Source organism: Stomoxys calcitrans, chromosome 3 (genome assembly GCF_963082655.1).
Source record: "Stomoxys calcitrans chromosome 3, idStoCalc2.1, whole genome shotgun sequence".
Taxonomy (NCBI): Eukaryota; Metazoa; Arthropoda; class Insecta; order Diptera; family Muscidae; genus Stomoxys; species Stomoxys calcitrans.
This window is the reverse complement of record NC_081554.1, coordinates 48,180,437-48,202,290: the sequence shown is the minus strand read 5'-3', so window position 1 is coordinate 48,202,290 and position 21,854 is coordinate 48,180,437. Positions and strand designations below refer to the sequence as shown.

Genomic DNA, 21,854 nt, shown 5'->3' with positions numbered 1-21,854 from the left:
ATGTCACGAGAAGCTTAGCTGCGAGCTACCGGGAGCGTCCACAGGTTGCGGATAGTGGAATACTTTATACTGAGTAACTGTAACGGCAGTCGGGGACAATCAGCGGTATCGAGCGGAGAGTCTCAGTGAGAGGCCGGGCGGCACCGACTCTTACACAAATACTGAGTGCCTATGATACTCGATATGACAAGGTTATTGGCACCTTTAAATAGCCAATGGCCACCTTGTTCCCGCGGAGATCTGTCCTTTGGACCGGAACGAGCTTGCTCACCTAAAGGAGTTTGACGAGGATCGCCACCTCCACATGAAAATATGGATACAACTACAACCACAACAGGGGAAAACTTCTCACATATCAATGATTAGTGTCCGATTCAAGTTTAATCTCAATCTGCGCTTCTCTATTCTGCAATTTAAAATCCCACAGTGATTTTTTAAACATCGTCTAGCTGGAGATCATATTCATTGTTGTTAATTCAAAGAATAACATAACAAAGAACTTATAAAGTTGGGCAAGTATGTGTCATCATTCAAAACACTTTGACTGGCATGATGGATCGCGATTTCTGATATACCATGTATAGTGCATCATAACAATTATGTTGGCGTTTGAAAAAATACCATTTTCAAAACATCTCACGTTTTGCTTATTTCAAGCCCTGCTTCAAAAAGAAAAGCGTGTCCTACATCGTACTCAACAGTCGTTGGGTATGTAGGGTACCTTAATCAATTTGACAAGGATATTGATCATGGCATATCAGAAATCGCGATCCACCATACCAGTCAATGTGTTTTAAATAATTACACACACTTGCCCAACTTTTATAAGTTCTTTGTTTTGCTATGCTTTTAATAGAAGGCATTGAATATGATCTCGAGCTAGACGATGCTCGAAAATCACGTGTTTAATCTTAATGATAAGGGACCTCCGTTTTATAGCCGAGTCCGAACGGCGTACTACAGGGCGACACTTTTTTGGGAAGATGTTTTTACATGGCTGCTTTGACATGTCATATGAAAAACTCTTAGAACTCTCTTATAGAACCCGATGTCTGGACGAAGGATTCTATAAGAGTTAGGGGTAGTCGTGAAGACCAATCTCCCTTCTCTCACCAGTAGCCAAGACGCTTGAAAGACTACTGCTCCCGAGCCTCGTTCGAGAATTTCAACTCGTCGAGAATCAGCATAGATTTCGAAAACTGCATAGAACAACATTTACTTTGCATGCTATCACCGCACATATTCGCAGTGGCTTTAATCAGTCCAGGTAATGTGGTATATGATCAGGTGTGCAAGGCGTTTTGGTAGTTAATACCAATCATTTTGTCTTATCTCCATTTACTGCCAGAACAATTTTCAATGATTCTCTTTCGTTTCTTGCAAAGGCTGCAGTTACTACTTCCGGTGACCAACCTATGATGTCGATGTCGTTGGCATAGGCGAGTAGTATTTGTTGTCTTGTGAGTAGTGTGCCATATCTATTCACATCTACATCTCGTATAATCTTCTTCAGAAGTATATTAAAGAGATCACACAATAGGCTGTCTCCTTGTCTGAAACCTCCTTTGGTATAAAATGGATGGGAGAGATTCTATCCTACTCTTACTGAGGAACGTAAGACTCTGCTCTCTTGATGATAGCAGAGTCTTATTAATTTTGCAGGGATACTAAACTCAGACATGGCTTGAAATACCTCTGAACGTATAGGACTGTAGAAGACGTCTTTGTAGTCAACAAAGAGATGGTAGATGTTGATTTGTCCTTCTCGCGTCTTTTCCAGGATCTGGCACAGTGTAAATATCTGGTCAATGGTGGATTTACCAGGCCTAAAGACGTATTGATAAGACCCAATTACTTTAGGTTTTAATCTTTCACACAGAACGCTCGAGAGTATCTTGTATGCGATGGAGAGAAGACTTACTCCTCTGTAGTTGGCACATTCCGTCTTATTTCTTGTGTCCGGGACATGGTATGCAAAGGTTCCAATCATCGGCTATGCGTTTTTTTTAGCCGGATTGCGTAGACAAGCTGATGCATACGCCTTATCAGCGTGTCGCCCCCGGTCCTGGATAGTTCACAAGCAACCCATCGGCTGCTGCTTTGTTATTCTTTATTCGGGCCACTGTTATTTGAACCTCATTCTGACTAGGAGGTAAATTTTTTATATCATATATCAGGGATTGGTTCTGGCGTATCCTCTTTGTATCAGCGTGTCACCTCCGGTCTAAATTAGTTCAGCGGAAAACCCATCAGCTCCTGCTGCCTTGTTGTTTTTCAGTGGGGTCACTGCTACTTGGACCTCATTCTGACTAGGAGGTAAACATTCTATCAGGGATTGGTTCTGCGGTATTCTCTTCGCAGCCATCGTCGGACACAAGCAGTTGGGTAAACTGTTCTCTCCATGTCCTCTGTACGTTGTCTGTGTCAGTTACCAGATTTCCTTCTTTGTCTCTGCAGGAGGATGTGCCTGCACCAAGGCCATCAGTTTGATGTTTGATTCTTTGGTTGAATTTCCGGACTTCATTCTGACTCCTGTACATCTCAATTCGCTCACACTCACGTCTTTCCATTTCCTTTTTCTTTCTGCGGAAAAGATGTTTCTCCTCTCTGCTTTTCTCCTTATACCACTCCTTAACCTGGCGCGTTGCTACTTATTGCCGCATTCTTGGCTTCAGCATCATTTCGACACTCTTGGTCGTACCATGGGTTTCTTGCGATACCCAAGTACGGACTTCGCGGCATTTTTCATGGAGTGGGCAATGGTTTGCCACTGCGCCTTTATATTATCGGAACAAGCAGTGCTTTTATCAAGTAGTTGGGTCAGTCGAGTAGAGTATGCCGTTGCCATCTGTTGTGTTTGCAGCTTTTCAAAATCCAGCTTCCGTACAGAGTCAGATCGTACTGTCCTCGCCATGGGTGCGAAACTTTGTCGTAACAATGTAATGATATATTAACTCCACGGATCGATCGGGGCAGCGGTCATATTCTCTCTTTAGGCGCTCGTAGAAAATATCCTAAGTCTGCTTGTCCTTGACTTCCGTCGAGTCATGGCCACAAACAAGTCTAATGTTGAAAAATTTGGCTTTTATGCGGATTGTGGCTAGCCTCTTATCCACCGGAGTAAAGCTGGAGACAAGTTTCAGTCTCCGACTAACCTCAAATCCATAGCCAAATTCATGTCTCGTGTTATGGCAGCTATAGTATAGTTCGTCACCGTTTTGTGTTGTAGTGATGCCATTCCCAGTCCATCGCACTTCCTGTAAGGTGGTAATATCTGCCTTGTACTTGCACCTTCTCTATAGAGAGTGCGGACATTCCAGGTGCAGATCCGCAAATCATGGTCCTTTTGTCGTTTGCGTGGGTCGTCAACGTTGGGGGGTATGTTGTTACAATTCCTTTGTTTCTCATAGTAGTTCTCATACTTTTCCGGGGGCGGGTTACTAGCCCAGCGCTCCAACCGCATGGGTTTTGTGAGATTGCATATGTATTCCTCGTTGTGGCGAAATGTTTGCTCCAAGATCCGACGTTCGCCTCCAGCCGCTCCTAACCTGGAAACAGAGGCTTATGTTGGCCATAGGTTATTGTAAGATGCCAATAACCCGCCTTATCATCTCGAGTATCATTGGCATTCAGTTTTTAATTAAGAGCTAGTGCCACTTGACTCCTCACTGAGACTCTCCTCTCGAAAATCGCTGACTGCCCGCTGCCGAATTTGCAGCTACTCCCCATAAAAACAGAGCTTTCTACTATCCGCAACCTGTGGACGCATTCAGTTAAGCTTCACGTGGTAACGATGTACACCACACAAGTCGGAGCTCAAAGTTCCAGCCTATAACCTGATATAGCTCCCATATAAACCGATCTCCCTAATGTACTTCTTGAGCTCTTAAAATGCCAATATGGCTGAAATTTTGCACGATGCCTTCCACTGTGACCTCCAACAATCGTGCCGTGTAGGGTCTGAATTAGTCCATAAGCTGATATAGCTCCCATCCCCCATCTCACGAATGTACTTCTTGAGCCTCTAGAGTGCGCAATTCTTACCCAATTTGACTTTTACTGTGACCTCCAAAATTCGTGCCGAGTATGGTCTGAATCCGTCAGAAAGCTGATATAGCTCCCCTATAACCTATTTCTGTATTTGACTTCTTGAACAACTACGAAATGAAATTCCTATCCATCCATGGAACATAACCCCCTCTGTTTGTCCTTGTAAAACACATTCAGGTTTTCAGAAAACATGATCTCCAAGTGCCATAATTTGAAAATTTGAACAGAATTTTGAAGTGGCTCACTGACTGCACTCTGTTCCCCAACGAGGAAAGCTGTTTGACTTCTTATTGAGCCATAAAGCATCTATGGCTAATAATTATAAATCACTAGTCTGTAGCCCAAAATAGACAGCCTACCGTCATATCTGTTGCATTTTAACATAGAAAACTATTATGCCGGCATGGTTTCTAAAAATCTAACTCAAAAGAATTTTCAGAATTTTTTCAGAACCATTTTTGTTTGAATTGTTAGACTTGCTGATTTTTGACAATCCAATTTTTACCAAGCACGAACTCCAATCTTTCTAAGACAGTTTAATTTTAGGGTATTTTTCTATACATTCGGCGTTAGCGAATTAAATTTTGTGCACTTTTTAAAGATAACTTTCTTCGGTTTAAATTTAAAGTTGGCCCTTTCGCAACATTTATCAGTATTTTCTTCGCATTCAATTGGCGCCTTAAATGTTTCCTTCATTTTTTTTTTGACCTACCTTCGAGTGCCCGCCATATCGCCACGCTCCACAGCCAACAGAAATTTCTTCTCCTCCAAGGTCAATTGGCGTATTTCCTGATGAGGTCTTATGATGTTCTCCTCCTCCATCATGCCGTGGATGCTGTGACGCTAAAAAAGAAGACAAATTTAGATTTTTAACATTGGCATGTCAGAACGAAACACGCAACACAAGATATCTGAAGGCCACCACCGCCTGTCAGTTGCATGCAGCATCAACAACAGCGCAACTAACTAACGCATGCACCACCAGCAGCAGCAGCTGCATCCTTCAAATCTCTACCCCAAAACAACGTCAGTCCTTGGATAACTTACCTTGACCCTTTTAGCCGGTTCTATTTGCACACTAATATGACCTGTGCTATCAGTGGCATTGGACTTCTTTTCAGTATCTGAACCATTGCCGCCCCCACTGCCGTTACTGGTGCCGCCTCCGGCACTGCCATTGGCATCGGTGCCGTTTTTAATTTTATTAAGTATGGGGGCCAAAACTGATTTCCTGCGAGCCGGGCTGACAAAGTGCAACTTTTTTCCTTCGTCTGCTGAAAAGTGAAGAAGGAGAGAGAGAGAGAGAGAAAGAAAGAGAGATGAACAAATCGAACTCAAAAACACATACACACATGCAATAAACATGCACGCATTCGCAGCATTGCTTAGTGGTCCAAGGATAATTCTCTTCAGGGATGAATTGGAATTATGGATGGATAAAATTTGTACTTTGTAGGTGTGTACATGTGTGTGTGTGTGTGTGTGTCTGCAAGGGACTTAGTGTTGTTATTGTCATCATGATAGTGATGATGGTTTTGTCGAACGTTATCTGTGCTCATGATGGCGATGATGGTAATGACTTTCTGATTGAATGGCGTAAAATTGCATTGCATTTGTTGAGCACTCATTCTAGCAAAATTCGATTAGTTGAAAATATGCGACTGGGAAAATATGATTAACCTATGTTCCTTCACTTCATTTGCCATCCAAGGTTGCATGTGGCTACCCAATTCCCACAATAGTTCGAGTTCAATTACAATCGACACTTTCTAAGGCCAAACAAATGATGTGCGATAATTTTGTTTGGGATATGATTCATTCAAAGACATTATATTGTAATAAAAATACAAAAGCTATAAAGAGAAATAGATTTTCTAGAAATTTTTCATAGATTTTCTTTCCAAGAAGTAAGTTAAAAAAATCCCCAGATGTGAAATATCAACTAAGCGTTTACGGACCGAGAATTTCCACGAATATCAAACTGGTGGAAATACGAATATCAAATTGGAGGTCATCCTACCGCAGTGGTTTGCATGTCCCCCGAACGCCTGAGTTCCAATCCCGGCGTGAACATCAGAAACTATCTCAGTGGTGGTTATCCCCTTGCTACTGTTGGCTACATTTATGAGGTATCCTGCCATCGTCTTACTTCTCAACCAATTGGAATCGCTATGCGGCACGCCGTTCGGACTCGGCATAAAAAAGTAGGCCCCTTATCAGTGAGCCTAAAATTTAATCCCATTGCACTCATTCATATGAGGAGGCGATCGTAGCGTAGAGGTTAGCATGTCCCCCTATGACGCTGAACGCCTGGGTTCGAATCCTGGCGAGATCAGCAGAAAAAATTTTCAGCGGTGATTTTCCCCTCCTAATGCTGGCAACATTTGTGAGGTACTATGCCATGTAAAACTTCTCTCCAAAGAGGTGTCGCACTGCGCCACGCCGTTCGGACTCGGCTATAAAAAGGAGGCCCCTCATCATTTGAGCTTAAACTTGATTCGGACTGCACTCATTGGTATGTGAGAAGTTTGCCCTAGTTCCTTAGTGGATTGTTCATAGGCAAAATTTGCATTTGCATATGAGAGAAGTATCCCCTTTTCCTTAATGGTATCTTCAAGGGAAATATAGTAGTAGTAAGCTGAAGTGGGATCCCCTCTAGTTCGAAGAATCAGATTGAATGTAGCAAGGAGCTTAGAGATGAATTGAGAAATATTGACTTACATTGTTGGGAGAACATTTTTCAGTCTTCTTTCCAGTCCTTGTTCTTTAGAGTATACCGCAAACTTTCAGAATCCTTATTCGTGTCAAAGTCAAAGAAGAGCTCCCTTGACCGCGCGGCAGAGGTAGAGACATGTTGTAAAGTCATAAGTTCCTCACTACAACTGAGGTGTAAAAACTTGCCAATCTTTAGATTTTGAAACTAAGAGCTACAGAGGATTAACGGTTTGATAGTGAATTGCGGCGCCAACGCCCATCGTGGTCTTTGGGTAGAAACCTTTAGAAAAAGTGGCATTTTGCCATTTTGGAGAGTTTGTACAGTGTCATTCAGAAATTCGCAGGTGGACACACAATGGAAAAAGTGTAATGTGTTAGACTGAAGATGTGACGGGAAACTCAATGCAGCCTAAAGAAAAGAGAGCAGACGACCCACTCCCAAGAAGCCCATCTTATGAAGGAGCAATAATTGAGTTCAGATAAATCTCCACCAGAGCGAGACAGCTACTCACGCTCTGATGGAGAAAATCAGCAAGGGCAAAATTCATATTGCCTTAATTCAGGAGCCATTGACGACCCGGACCAAAGTTTTGGACTGAACCATATCAACTACCTATTATTCTATGCTAACACTGGTACTCAGCCAGGCCCTCGACTATTTGTCATAAAAACTAAAATTATGTATTTTCCCCAGAGTTGACAGGGAGACGGTGGAGCATACCTGGCATCACTTTATCAGCCTTTCGATTCTCCGACACCGCCACCCACGTCGGACCTGCAACAGCTGGTGAGGATTAATAAGTACAACAGACAGGAAACGAGGTACTAATAGGGTGCGATGCGAACTCTCACCACATTTCATAGGGTAGTTAAATGCAAATTTGCTTATGAACACTCCATTAAGGTCCAGGAGCAAACTTCTCACATATCAGTGAGTGCTGTCCTATTAAAGTTTTAGACTCGGACTGCGTCGACATGAAAAACTTCAGGTTAACCAAGTTTATTGACGACAGTCCTCTGGCCTTCACTGCCAAATCGTCAGCTATTTCATTCCCCTTACTCCGTTATGGCCCGGCACCCAAACGATGCAGAAGACGGCCTCAGAGAAGACGTTAATCTCCTTCTTACACTCCAAGACTGTTGGTGATCTTACCGTTCTGGTTATTATTGCCCGGATGACAAAGTTTACTGTTCGTCCTCGTGTTAATACTATACCAACTCACGCATTCCGTGATCGCCTAGATCTCCGCCTAAAGGATCGTATTATGGTCACGCAGTTGAAAATAAATTTCTGTCTAAATGCATAACCCCAGGCTCACCCCGTTCTCTAGCTTTTATCCATCTGTGTAACATGATCTTCCAATACTAGGGTTCCGTCCCGCTGGCAGCTGTTCCTCGCACTCGATCTCAAGTGTCGTCGCTGGTATCCGATCGGAAAGCTCTTCTATTTCTTCCACGTTTCCTATCGTTCCCTTGATTACCTGCTCCTATTCTCTATCCATTCTCCCATCGCCTTAAGTCTCATAGCCGCAGTGGCTGCCTCATACTTAATATGTATGACTATGGGTCGCACATCAAGAATAGTCAGCAGAGCCCTAGAAGCCATGGTCCCCATCGATCCGCCTATGCCAAGACAGCATGTTCTCTGAACCAGTTGCATTATCCTTACGTTGCACTTTTTCGGTATCGCAGTCCACCGAACTACTGAGATATAAGTAAACCTAATCACGCCAATGTAGAGCCAGTGGACTATCCTCGGATTACCCTCCTTAAAGGAATGGTGGAGGGTATGAAATACTAAATTCGTGATTCCGTTTTATAACACATCGAACTATTGATTTGAGATCGACAAAGTATATATAATCTCGATCTTGACATTCTATATCGATTTAGCAATGCCTGTCCGTATGTTGAAAGTACGCTAACTTTCGAAGAAATAAAACTAGGCGCTTGAAATTTTACACAAATACTTTCTATTAGTGTATGTAGTTTGGGTTTGTAAATCGATCATACCGGTCCAAGTTTTGATATGGCTTACATATAGAGAGATTTTGGATCTTGATTTCTTGAGCCTCTAGAGGGTGCAATTATTTTCAGATTCTGCTAAAATTTTTCAGGACATATTTTATTTTAACTTTTAACAATTGTGCTAAGTATGGTCAAAATCGGTACATAACCTGATATAGCTGCCATATAAACCGAACTCGGATCTTGACTTCTTGGTACACAACCTGATATAGCTGCCATATAAACCGATCTCGGATCTTGACTTCTTGAGACTCTATATGCGCAATTATTATCATATTTGGCTGAAATTTTGTACAAAGACTTTTCCTATAACCATTAATATATTTGCAAAATATGGTTTGAATCGGTTCATAACCTGATATAGCTGCCATATAAACCTATCTCCCGAATTCAATTCTTGAGCCTCTAAATAGCCCAATTCTTAACTGATTTGGCTGAAATTTTGTGCAACGAACTATTCTATGACCTTAAACATAGAGCCAAATATGGTTCGCATGAATTGCTTTGTTTTGACTTTCAACTACTGTGCCTAGTAGTGTCTAAATCGGTCCAAAACCTGATATAGCCCCCATATAAACCGATCTGCCGTCCGTACCTCTTGAGCCTCTAGAAGGCGCAATTCTTAACCGATTTGGCTGAAATTTTGTACAACGACTTCTCCTATGACCTTCCAAATATGCTTGCCAAATATTTTCTGAATCGGTTCATAACCTGATATAGCTGCCATATATACAGATCTGCCGATTTAATTTCTCGAGCTATTATAGGGCGAGCTGAAAAAGGCTGTAATCTTAGGCGAAAGTCTGCACCTCCTGGGGGGCGACATCTGAGGCCTTAGGGTCTAAGTCGGTCCAAAACCTGATATAGCCCCCATATAAATCGATCTCTCGACTGTACTTCTTGAACCTCTAGAAGGCGCAATTCTTAGCCGATTTGGCTGAAATTTTGTACAATGACCTTCAATATGCTTGCCAAATATTTTCTGAATCGGTTCATAACCTGATATAGCTGCCATAAATACAGATCTCCCGTCTTTACTTCTTTACTACGAGAAAGGCTGTAATCTTGGCCGGAAATTTGCACCTCCTGAGACCCTTAGGGTCTAAATCGGTCCAAAACCTGATATAGCCGCCATATAAATCAATCTTTCGACTGTACTTCTTGAACCTCTAGAAGGCGCAATTCTAAGCCGATTTGGCTGAAATTTTGTACAACGACCCACAGTGGGCCAAATGGCAAAAAAATTGGAAATAAGTCTACAACTTTTTATCTGTTGATTTTAGCCATACAAAATGTTCTAGACATTTGTAGAGGAGGACATAGGCTTTCAGAAAAGTGCTGTTGTTGGTCCATATCTTTAATACAGGGTGAGCTACAGGGTGTCAAAGTTGACCACTTTTGACTTCTCCAAGCTTCTGGGGGCCATAACTTTTGATCTACTCAACCGATTTACATGATTTAGGACTCTAGAGAAAGAGCTTGACAAGATCTAAAAAACTTATGCATAAAGTACCATGCCATCGTGTACTGTTAAGGAGTTATGAATTGTTTAATTTTAAAATATGAAAATTTGGCCTTGGTTTTTTTCAGTGTTTTTTAAATAACTCCGTCAATTTTAAAGCTATAAACTTCATACTTCACACAAATTATGCCAGCATATGTGTGCATAAAATACAAATACAAAAATGGCATCGTTTTCAATATGAAAAATATTTTTTTTGTCAAAAAATTGCAAAATTTTTCAAAAAAGATACTCCCATTTCCTTTAAGTTTTCGCAAACTTTGGCCATCAAAGCATTATCATTTCTTTCCATTTTCACAAAGTCGAGGTATTAAGAAAAGTTTTAAGTGCTAATTTGGCTAATTTCGATATCAAACAACACCGTTATCTTAAGACCAAAATGGCCAATTTTTTTACTAAACTTCAAAAGTTTCTCACTGGAAAAAAAGTTCCACGGGGATTTTTTCGCTTTTTTTGAACTTAAATGAAAGCTTAAAATGTTCCCAACATTTTAAGGTATGTCTCGCCATATCCTAGCCATAAATGAGATCGTAGCGATCAAAATACTGAAAAAAGTCAATTTTCAAGTAGTGCTATATTCATTGCTAAAAAACAAGTATTACGTCACATTTTATTGCAAAGATGTTAAATAAACTTTTATTTGGTAACACTTCTTCTACAAAACACAAAAAGAATCATGGAAATATCTCTATTCTATTCCATTTTATGGAACCGGCAATAAAAAAGTCAATTTTTCAAAAAAGTCGAATTTCCCAAATTTTGTTTTTGTTGTCCTAATTGCACATGACACACTATAGCCATATTTACGCAACATACCTTATCGTAAAGGAAATTTTCATACCTTTCCAACGATGTATAAAACATTTCTCAACTCGGATTCTATCTACTCTAAAATTCATTTACACTTCATTAAACTCTATATAAAAATGTCTATTTGTGAAATGGAACCTTATATGGGGCCTACACTAAAACATTGATAGATTTGCCCAGGGTTTACAATACAAATGTGTTAGAATAAAAAAAGGTCTCCTGCCAAAGTTTAAAAAAATTGGAATAAAAATATGTGTTTTAGAGCGAAAACACTTCGCATCGGCGTGCGTTTATATGTATATTAGCTACTCCCAAAATAAAAAAGCATTTTAGTTTTGTATTATTTGATTTTATTCTCTACCAAATAATCTAAGGTATCAAAATTTAAAAGCTCTTTAATTTGAATGGCATCGGGATCGTCCTTATCTATATCGTCACATATTTTTGGTAGCCATTTAGTTCTGATGCTGTATAGTACCGGATCAGACGATAACAATAAATATTGAAGTAAATCATAATTTTGGTTAAATTTGGTGCTCTTTCGGGTATTGAAAAGCCGGAACTGTTTAACATCTCTATTACGGGATTCCTGAGCTTCTTCTGTAAGTTCTCCTAACGGAAGTATGTTGTATTCCACAATTTCCTTGCCATGATGTAAGACTTTATGTACTGTCGGTGTTAAAGCTTTCCACGAATATAAATCAGATAAAATGTTTTTTGTGTCATTACTATAAGCTTCAAATTTGGTTGAATTTATCATCTTTTTGCTATTGATTACAGCCAAAATCACTTTGAATCGTCTTAGCAAGTGTTCATCAAGACCGGTTATTTTAGATGTCGATACGGGGTCCTCAAAAAACCGCCTTGCCGAGTTGCCATCATTTGTGCTTCCGTATCCGTAAAGAGGTTTATCTATTATAAGTCCCTTTTGTTTAAACTCCAACTGGATTCGATTCTTCTCTTCCTGCCTCATTTTGTGAAGATCTTGGTTGTTTCTAGCAGAGACATCGCGGTTTCCAGGGCTAGTCCGATATTTAAGGTCATACGATAAATGCAAACAATACTCCATGAATCGAATTCTACAGTGCAGGGGCGAAATACCGAAATTGAGCGCATTTTCGTTTACTAAATTTTCATCAGACTTGTCCTCGAATTGCCCATTCTTCTTGCCACAAATATTGCATCTCCAATTGGACATAACGCCAGTTAATGCGTTTGCCACCTTTCCATCGATCATAGTGAGTTGTAGTTGAAACGAAACTTTTATATTTCTTCCCAATTGGTTTATAACAATCATGGGTAATGCAGCAATTTCTTCCTTTATTTCGTTCACCAAAGATCGTGTTGTGTTCCGGTCTTCCTTTGTATACTCAAACCGAATTGGGCGACATAAATATTTTGACCCAGGTGTTCTATTTATCCATATATCTTGAAATGCATTTTCTTTCGATGATGAAGATTGGTCCTTGTACAATCTCATTCTCAATGGTACTAATGATGCCATGAAAATTGATGCGAAGTTGGTATCTATTTCTGTTTGTTGCTTATATTCGGAAAATCCAGATGATCCATCACAACCCCATTTGCTGATCAAAACCACTTCGGAATTATTACATGTGTTCAACTGTTCTTCAGTAAAATTAGAAATAATTCTAACAGCTGTATTTTCAACAAGATCAGCAAGTTTCACTCTTGCTTTTAATTCGTCCACGTATATATTTGATGGCACCATTTTCGTCCTGGTGTTGTACAATTTATGTTTTGAGGGTAAACAACCCCATCCTTTTTCACGAAGAGCCTTCCTCATTGTTGAGTATTTGTTTCTTGAGAGGCCTAGGTTCAAAATCAGGGCCAGTGCATCTTCCTCCGTGAATTCTGTAGTCGATTTTGGAGTTGGAATACTTTCTACCATTCTCTTTACCCTTTTCGGAGATGCTAATGGTAAAACATCGACAATTCGTCCAACATTTTTTGGTTGTGTTTTTAACAATGCTGTTTTGAACGTATCTTTTATTAAATTTGGCGGATGTGCCGCCAATAGTTCCTCTTGTTTTTTCTTTTTGGTTTTCTCCGTAACTTCGTCGTATGCTTTGCTAGGCCGGCCGGGAATCAGCGGTTTAATTTCAATAAGTAGATCCGATTTCAGCCACTTCTCATACATTTTGAAAAACTTGATTTTTGCGAATGAACATTCTGGCAACCTTCTCTCAAATGATTTGTAGAATTTTTCAAGTTTGTCTAAAGCGTCTTTATTTAGCCTTATTCCATATATGTGGTCCAAAGTGTAAACAAGTTCCTTAAATGACTCCGTGTATGATTTGGAATCATTTTTGATGTCCCATACAATTTTCGAAAGAGTGGAATACTTCAGTATGACTTCCATAACTTATAAATGTCCTTTACGCCTCTACAAAATATAATGAAGAAAATTTGGATTTTGTTCAAATATTTATGCAATATATTCACAATTAATGACCCATTTCAGGTATCAGACGCAATCGTAAAAAGGGGTCCAAAGTGCCTCTTTTTACTTACTCTTCTATAATTATTTACCTGGACTCGAATTTGGTTAAAAAAAATGACAATGAATTTTTTATGGGTAGGTTTTTTCACATTCATTGATACGGTGGATTTCCTGGGAATTCGACATAGCGAAACAGGTAACATTTGTCTGCATCAAATCTTAACACAAATATATATATATATGCAGGTATATTTCTAGGTTACTTTTTATTCAAAAATCATCAGCTTACATTAAAAATAGATGTAGGTACTATACAAACGCACGCCGATGCGAAGTGTTTTCGCTCTAAAACACATATTTTTATTCCAATTTTTTTAAACTTTGGCAGGAGACCTTTTTTTATTCTAACACATTTGTATTGTAAACCCTGGGCAAATCTATCAATGTTTTAGTGTAGGCCCCATATAAGGTTCCATTTCACAAATAGACATTTTTATATAGAGTTTAATGAAGTGTAAATGAATTTTAGAGTAGATAGAATCCGAGTTGAGAAATGTTTTATACATCGTTGGAAAGGTATGAAAATTTCCTTTACGATAAGGTATGTTGCGTAAATATGGCTATAGTGTGTCATGTGCAATTAGGACAACAAAAACAAAATTTGGGAAATTCGACTTTTTTGAAAAATTGACTTTTTTATTGCCGGTTCCATAAAATGGAATAGAATAGAGATATTTCCATGATTCTTTTTGTGTTTTGTAGAAGAAGTGTTACCAAATAAAAGTTTATTTAACATCTTTGCAATAAAATGTGACGTAATACTTGTTTTTTAGCAATGAATATAGCACTACTTGAAAATTGACTTTTTTCAGTATTTTGATCGCTACGATCTCATTTATGGCTAGGATATGGCGAGACATACCTTAAAATGTTGGGAACATTTTAAGCTTTCATTTAAGTTCAAAAAAAGCGAAAAAATCCCCGTGGAACTTTTTTTCCAGTGAGAAACTTTTGAAGTTTAGTAAAAAAATTGGCCATTTTGGTCTTAAGATAACGGTGTTGTTTGATATCGAAATTAGCCAAATTAGCACTTAAAACTTTTCTTAATACCTCGACTTTGTGAAAATGGAAAGAAATGATAATGCTTTGATGGCCAAAGTTTGCGAAAACTTAAAGGAAATGGGAGTATCTTTTTTGAAAAATTTTGCAATTTTTTGACAAAAAAAATATTTTTCATATTGAAAACGATGCCATTTTTAAACCGCCAAAGATATTCACGTGATTCCTTTTGTATTTTATGCACACATATGCTGGCATAATTTGTGTGAAGTATGAAGTTTATAGCTTTAAAATTGACGGAGTTATTTAAAAAACACTGAAAAAAACCAAGGCCAAATTTTCATATTTTAAAATTAAACAATTCATAACTCCTTAACAGTACACGATGGCATGGTACTTTATGCATAAGTTTTTTAGATCTTGTCAAGCTCTTTCTCTAGAGTCCTAAATCATGTAAATCGGTTGAGTAGATCAAAAGTTATGGCCCCCAGAAGCTTGGAGAAGTCAAAAGTGGTCAACTTTGACACCCTGTAGCTCACCCTGTATTAAAGATATGGACCAACAACAGCACTTTTCTGAAAGCCTATGTCCTCCTCTACAAATGTCTAGAACATTTTGTATGGCTAAAATCAACAGATAAAAAGTTGTAGACTTATTTCCAATTTTTTTGCCATTTGGCCCACTGTGCGACCTTCAATATTCTTGCCAAATATTTTCTGATTTAGCTGCCATATATACAGATCTCCCGACTTTACTTCCTGAGCTACTATAGGGCGAGCTGAAAAAGGCTCAGAACAAATCCTGGGCGGAATTCAGCACCTGCGGGGAGGAGACATCTGAGATCTCTAAGCTAAGAACCTATCCTCAGGAAGTTGAACATTCCAAAATTATGTGTCCAAATCTAGACTTGAAGAGGTCTTCCGCTTTGCTGTCGCTGGCTAGAACAGACGTCTCAGTCATTGTGTCCGTTATGACTGATCGGAAAAAATGGTGACAGACTAAAGGTTGCAAGTAACGACTTTTGCAGAAGCTGTGAGGACATCGAAGAAGAAGAGACTATTGAACATCTGCTGCGTGTGCACTGGCTGTCGGAAGCAGTTCCACTTTAGGTTCTTATTTTTTTGAGAACTTGTCTCATTTAGCGGATGTGAACATTCGCAAGTTGTTGGGCTTTCTGGATGGTTCAATGGTAGGAACTAGGAGGCATCTTCCTTCTCTTGTTCCTGTAGTATCACAATGGACGAAAACGTCCAAGGGATTCAGATGGCAGACTGCCATTTAAACCAAAGGGTGAAATTCTTATCCGATTTGTCTGACATTTTGAACAATGACTTCTATTTTGCTCTCCAACATATGGCCCCAATCGGTTCATAACTTTGTATAGCTGCAATAACCTAGCATTTCTTGTCCATCATTTTCTGTTTGCCTATAAAGAGATATCGGGTAAAGAACTCAACAAATGCGAACTATGGCGGATGGTATATAAGATTCGGCCCGGCAGAACTCAGCATGCTTTTACTTGTTCTTCATTGAGACACTAATTTTACTAAGAGGGGTGAAACCAGTTGGACACAAGGCTATCATGCTGCCCTGCCATCGTAATGATACAAGAAGGTGCATTGACTGGCCATAAGAAAGAAGAGAGTAAGGAAACTGGAATCATACCTAAGGGTCGGCGAGAAAAACAGTTTCAGCAGGCCTTGTGCCTTTGGCCTTAGTGAAGCGCCCATTAAGTCCTTCCTCTTACCACTGCTAAACATATTTGTCTTCTCGTATCATACAACTCCTTTAGTCTTGTTAAGGTTTTGGAAACTGCCGAGATCCGGTACTAATACTGAATCTTTCCGTTTATTTTAGTTTAGGTCCTTTAGTCTCCTAACTACGGATTCTGGATCTGATGCTTTATTGGTAAACATGGGTGTGCCTTTGGTCTTGATAAAACATCATTGTTTCTTGAAATTAATTAGGCATATGTTAAGGGGGCGGAGGCTACCGTAGCGCAGAGGTTAGCATGTCCGCCTATTACGCTGAACGCCTGGGTTCGAATCCTGGCGAGACCATCAGAAAAAATTTTCAGCGGTAGTTTTCCCCTCCTAATGCTGGCAACATTTGTGAGGTACTATGCCATGTAAAACTTCTCTCCAAAGAGGTGTCGCACTGCGGCACGCCTTTCGAACTCGGCTATAAAAAGGAGGCCACTTGTCATTGAGCTTAAACTTGATTCGGACTGCACTCATTGATAGGTGAGAAGTTTGCCCCTGTTCCTTAGTGGAATGTTCATGGCCCAAAATTTGCATTTTGCATGTTAAGGGGGGATTCCTTGAACGCTGCCTAGAGTTTATGATTTCTCCATAAGATCCTACAATCACTTCTTATATGAAACTGAATGATTAGAGAAATGTCCGCCAGCCTTGTCGAAATGAATACATCGAAATCATTATCGGATTCAGTTGGAGCTACACGCTATGATCAAGGTTTCAACGGCCTTATACACAACATCTGTCGCTCTGTCGGTCAAATCTCGAAAGCCTTTCTAAGGCCGCTGCAGTACGTTCACAGCTTAGAGAGATCTGTTTGCATCGACTGCTGGACACTCCAGCAAGACTTCCAGAAGTGCATTTACTACCATACTCCATACGCTTCTTGTCTATAACTGACATCGCAAACTTGTCTAAAGCGATATCATCAATGACCCTTCGGCCAACAATATTTTTGTCCACCTAGGAAAATTAGAAGATTCCCATGTGGCGGTGATATGTTGCATGACTCCTATGCCAAAGCTGGGTTAGCCTGGTCATCTACAAACCCAACTAAGGGAGTTTCTTCTTTTTGATTACAGGCAAAGGGTCAAGACCCCAATTATTGCTGGATCAGTAACACCAGCATTTAGGAAAAACCTTGTCTTAGCTTGAAAGTCTTTTTTCCTATAGGTGAAAACTTGAGGTCGACTCAACTCAGTGTCTTCATTTCGAGGGGGAAAATACTATAACCTATTGACACAGTCTAAACTTATTTCTCCTATGATGTTTAAATAACGCATACGCTATTAATATAAATCGCTTTGAGCTATTATATCAATTTTATTTTGTCTTTCAATTACATTTCAGCACAAAAGTCCCCAATTGTTCATAAATAAATGATTAATTTCATCGACAAACTGAGTGGGTGAGTATTTAGCTTTAATTATTTATTTGGATATGAACTGAAGGATCGTTGAAAAATTGTTTGTGGCACGAGCAATGTAACATGTTCTCCAATGCAAATGATTCCCCATACTCAAGAAGAAGCCATTTGACATCCATTAGAGCGCATTTCGGTTGATGGAAACCAATCAGTGCCGGAGGTAAACAGACGCATGGACGCAGTTCGCCTAAATCAATCTACCCACAATGAAAATGGCAAATATTTATTGAAATAAGTTGTGGGTGAGAAAGTGGTTGTAATTACAGTGTTCCGAAAACCAAATATGCGTCGAAAAGGGAAATAAGCCAAAGACTCAATCAAAAAGTGAAAGATTTCATCGAAAAGTTATTAAAAATCTAAATTTCAGCAGGAAAACTTTGAATTGGATGTAACTCCCAAACTATGCGTCCTAGAGGGAAGCAGACCTTATTTCAAAATTTCGTTCAAAATCTACCTAAATAAGAAATTTCGGTACGAAAACTAAAAAATATGGCCATATCTTTTAAATAATGCTTCCTAAAAGGAAATGGGCCTTAATTCGTGACTCCAAATTTTTTCAATTAAAAATGTACGTGAAAATAAAAATGTTTTCAATTAAAAAATGTTCGAATTCTACAATAAATAGATCATTAGGTCTCAAATCATATATTTTTTATATCTACATGCCAAATTTCAGACCTCTAGCTCCATCTATGAAGAAAGTACCAAATGGTACCAAAATGTGCGAATGGTGAATAGATCATTTAGCCACCCATAATATATTTCTTAGTTGTACCTATATGCCAAATTTTAGACCTCAAGCTCCATCTGAACAGAAATTTTGATACCAAAAAACTCAATCTGTAAAGAAAGTACCAAATGGTATAAATTTTAATACCAAAATGTACGAATTTTGAATAGATCATTTAATCACCCATCACATATTTGCTAGTTGTACCTATATCCTAAATTTAAGACCTCTAGTACAAAATGGTACCAATTGCGTTACTAAATGTACTTTTTCTTCCGTTCCCAGTACTATTTTTTCATTTTTCTTTTCACTTCTTTCTTTTCTTTCTTATAAGTTAAATTCTACATCTATCCACCCGCCCTGTACAAAATTCACCCATTTCGTTCCTTTTTGGTACTGTTTTTAGTACTTAATTCAAATTTCCAAAAACTCTTAGTCACCCAATGAAGATTGCTATATTCAGAGTTTCCAAAATTCGGAGCTCTAGTTCAATTCACAAAGAAAGTACCAAATAATACCAATTGTGGTACTAAACTTGCTATTTCTCCACTTCCGGTACGGTTTTCCAAAATTTTTTTTTACTAAACCTTATTTTTTTGAGACGCTCTCTAATTTGAGCCCAAGAACATAATTCTAGCTCTTTCCATTCGCACTGGGCATATATGTACCACTTCGTACGTTTTGTTACTTTTTAGTACCTAAACGTACGAATATCATATTTCTAAACTATGCATCATAGAGGGAAATGTGCCTTTTTTCCGGCAATCCAAGTCAACTCTATCAGGCCTATTCCGGTTTTCGAAAACGCAAAACGAAAAAGAACTGTTGTGCCTATATTTTCTAAGTCCTCTTCTTTTATCGTTTGATACAAGTTGAAGTTCCTCTTACTATATAGAAATTTAATTAGAGTTTGCATCCCAACATAGATATGGCAAGGTTTGGAAAATCTAAGGGAAATAAATCTTCCATTTTGCGTTTTCGAAAACCAGAACAGGCCTATATGCCTTGCATATTATGCGCCTGTGGTTTACTACTTTACTTTACATGGCTATGACAGAATATTTTTGTCCCATTAGACGAACTTAAAATAGAATTTCAAGCGCGTCGCTCTTCTGCACTCCTTCTAAAATCTCTGACACCAAGCTTCGAGATGTATTTTCATCTGAGTTTTGGTAGTACCGGTTTACGTGTACCACAATGCTTGCCTTTACAAGACTTTTTCGCTGAAGCTTCTTCATTCATTCTGACAACATGACATACCTAGCCAACGCAACCGTTGTATTTTGATACGTGTAACTATGCTAAAGTCGGCATACAGCTCATACAGTTAGTAGTTCATACGACGCCTATATTTTTCATCAATGAAAACTGCTCCATTAATATTGCAAAGAATATTTCTCTCAACCACTCTAAGCACTGCCTTGTCTGCTTTCACAAGTACCCATGCCTCGGAACCATATAACAACACGGGTAGTATCAGTGTCTCGTATAGTGTAATCTTCGTCTATCGAGAGACGGCCTTGTTTCTAAACTGCCTACTCAATCCAAAGTAGCATCTGTTTGATGCTACTCGGCAAAGGCGAGTAGAATTTGTTCTCTTGTTTGCTTCTTCTATAATCTTCTCCAGCACAATATTTAAGAGATCGCATGGTAAGCTGTTTCCTTGTGTGAAAACTCGTGTGGTGTTGGAGGTTAGGTTTAAGTAGCAATCTGCCGTCTAAGTGAGTTTGATGGTAGACTGCCACTTAAACCTAACCTGCAGGATGACACTTGCTGTTACACGTTTCTCAGTAAGAATAGGAGAGAATCTCTCTGAAGCATTCAATACCACATGAGTTTTCAGACAAGGATTGAGATTATCGAGTGATCTCTTTAATACACTGCTGGAGAATACGAGGTGCAGATGTGAATGGATATGACACAATACTCGCAGGAAAACATCCTGCAGGGTCTTATTAATTTTGCAGGGATACCAAACTCAGAAATGACTTGAAATACTTATGAACGTATAGGGCTGTCGAAAGCGGCTATGTAGTGAACGAAGAGATGGTAAGAGTTGTATGCGATGAGAGTATCTTGTATGCGATGGGGAGGAGATTTATTCCTCTGTAGTTAGCACATTCTGTTTTGTCTCCTTTCTTGTGTACGGAACATAGTTAGCTGAGGTTCCAATCATCGGGTATGCATTCTTCTAGCCAGATCGCGCAAACGAGCTAATGCATACGCCTGATCAGCGTATCGTTTCTAGTCTTTAATAGTACAGCGGGTAACCCGTTGGCTCCTGCTGCCTTGTTGTTCTTCAGTCGGGTCACAGCTTCTTGGACCTTATTCTGACTAGGAGGTAAACATTCTATACCATCATCAGGGATTGGTTCTGCAGTATCCTCCTCTTATGTCCTCTGTATGCTCCGAATGCCTGGGTTCAAATCCCGGCGTGAACATCAACAAAACTTTTAACGGTGGTTATCCCCTTACTAATGCTGGCGACATTTGTAAGGTATCTTGCCATGTTAAAACTTCTCTATCAAATGATGTTGCTATGCGGCACGCCGTTCGGACTCGGCAGAAAAAAGGAGGCGCTCTTATCATTGAGCTTAAAAATTAATCGAACTGCACTCATTAATATGCGAGATGTATCCCCTGTTTTTTAGTGGAATGTTCATGGGAAATTTAGTTTAGTAATCAGCGTGTTACTTCAGGTCTTAAAAAGTTCAGCGAGCAAACCATTGACTTCTGCTGCCTTGTTATTCTTCAGTCGGGTCACTGCTACTTGAAACTCATTTTGACTAGAAGGTAAACATTCTATACCATCATCTGGGATTGATTCTGCATTACCCTATTGGCCGCCATTTTCGAACACTAGCAGCTGGGAAATTTTTTTTTCTATATCCCAAGTACACTATCTGTATTAGTTGCCTGTTTTCCTTATTTGTTTCTGCAGGAGGATGTGGTTGCACCAAAGCCCTCGTTTTGATGTTTAATTCTTTGGTAGAATTTCCGCACTTCATTCTGACTCCTGTACATTTCAATTGGCTCACACTCACGTCCATTCCATTTTCTTTTCTTTCTGCAGAATAGACCTTTCTCCTCCCTCTTTTTCCTCTTATAACCCTCCTTCATCTGACGCGTTACAACTGATTGCAGGGTTGATCCGTATGCCGCATTCTTGGCTTCAGTAGCATTTTCCTTTCCTATTTTTGCATTAAAATCTCCCAGAGTGATTTTAATATCATGGGCGGGACAGCGGTCATATTCCTTTTCTTGGCGCTCGTAGAAAATATCCTTGGTCTGGC

At 39.4% G+C, this 21,854-nt stretch overlaps 1 protein-coding gene across 1 annotated transcript in view; it reads right to left on the bottom strand.

Moving 5' to 3' along the window:
• The window catches only part of LOC106082776 (transient receptor potential-gamma protein), a gene marked incomplete in the record, with an annotated part of 109,873 nt that overhangs the window by 20,810 nt on the left and 67,209 nt on the right, over positions 1 to 21,854 (bottom strand). The window contains 2 exon segments of the mRNA XM_059365203.1: positions 4,763 to 4,893; positions 5,098 to 5,321. Coding sequence (XP_059221186.1) covers positions 4,763 to 4,875 — 113 coding nt within the window.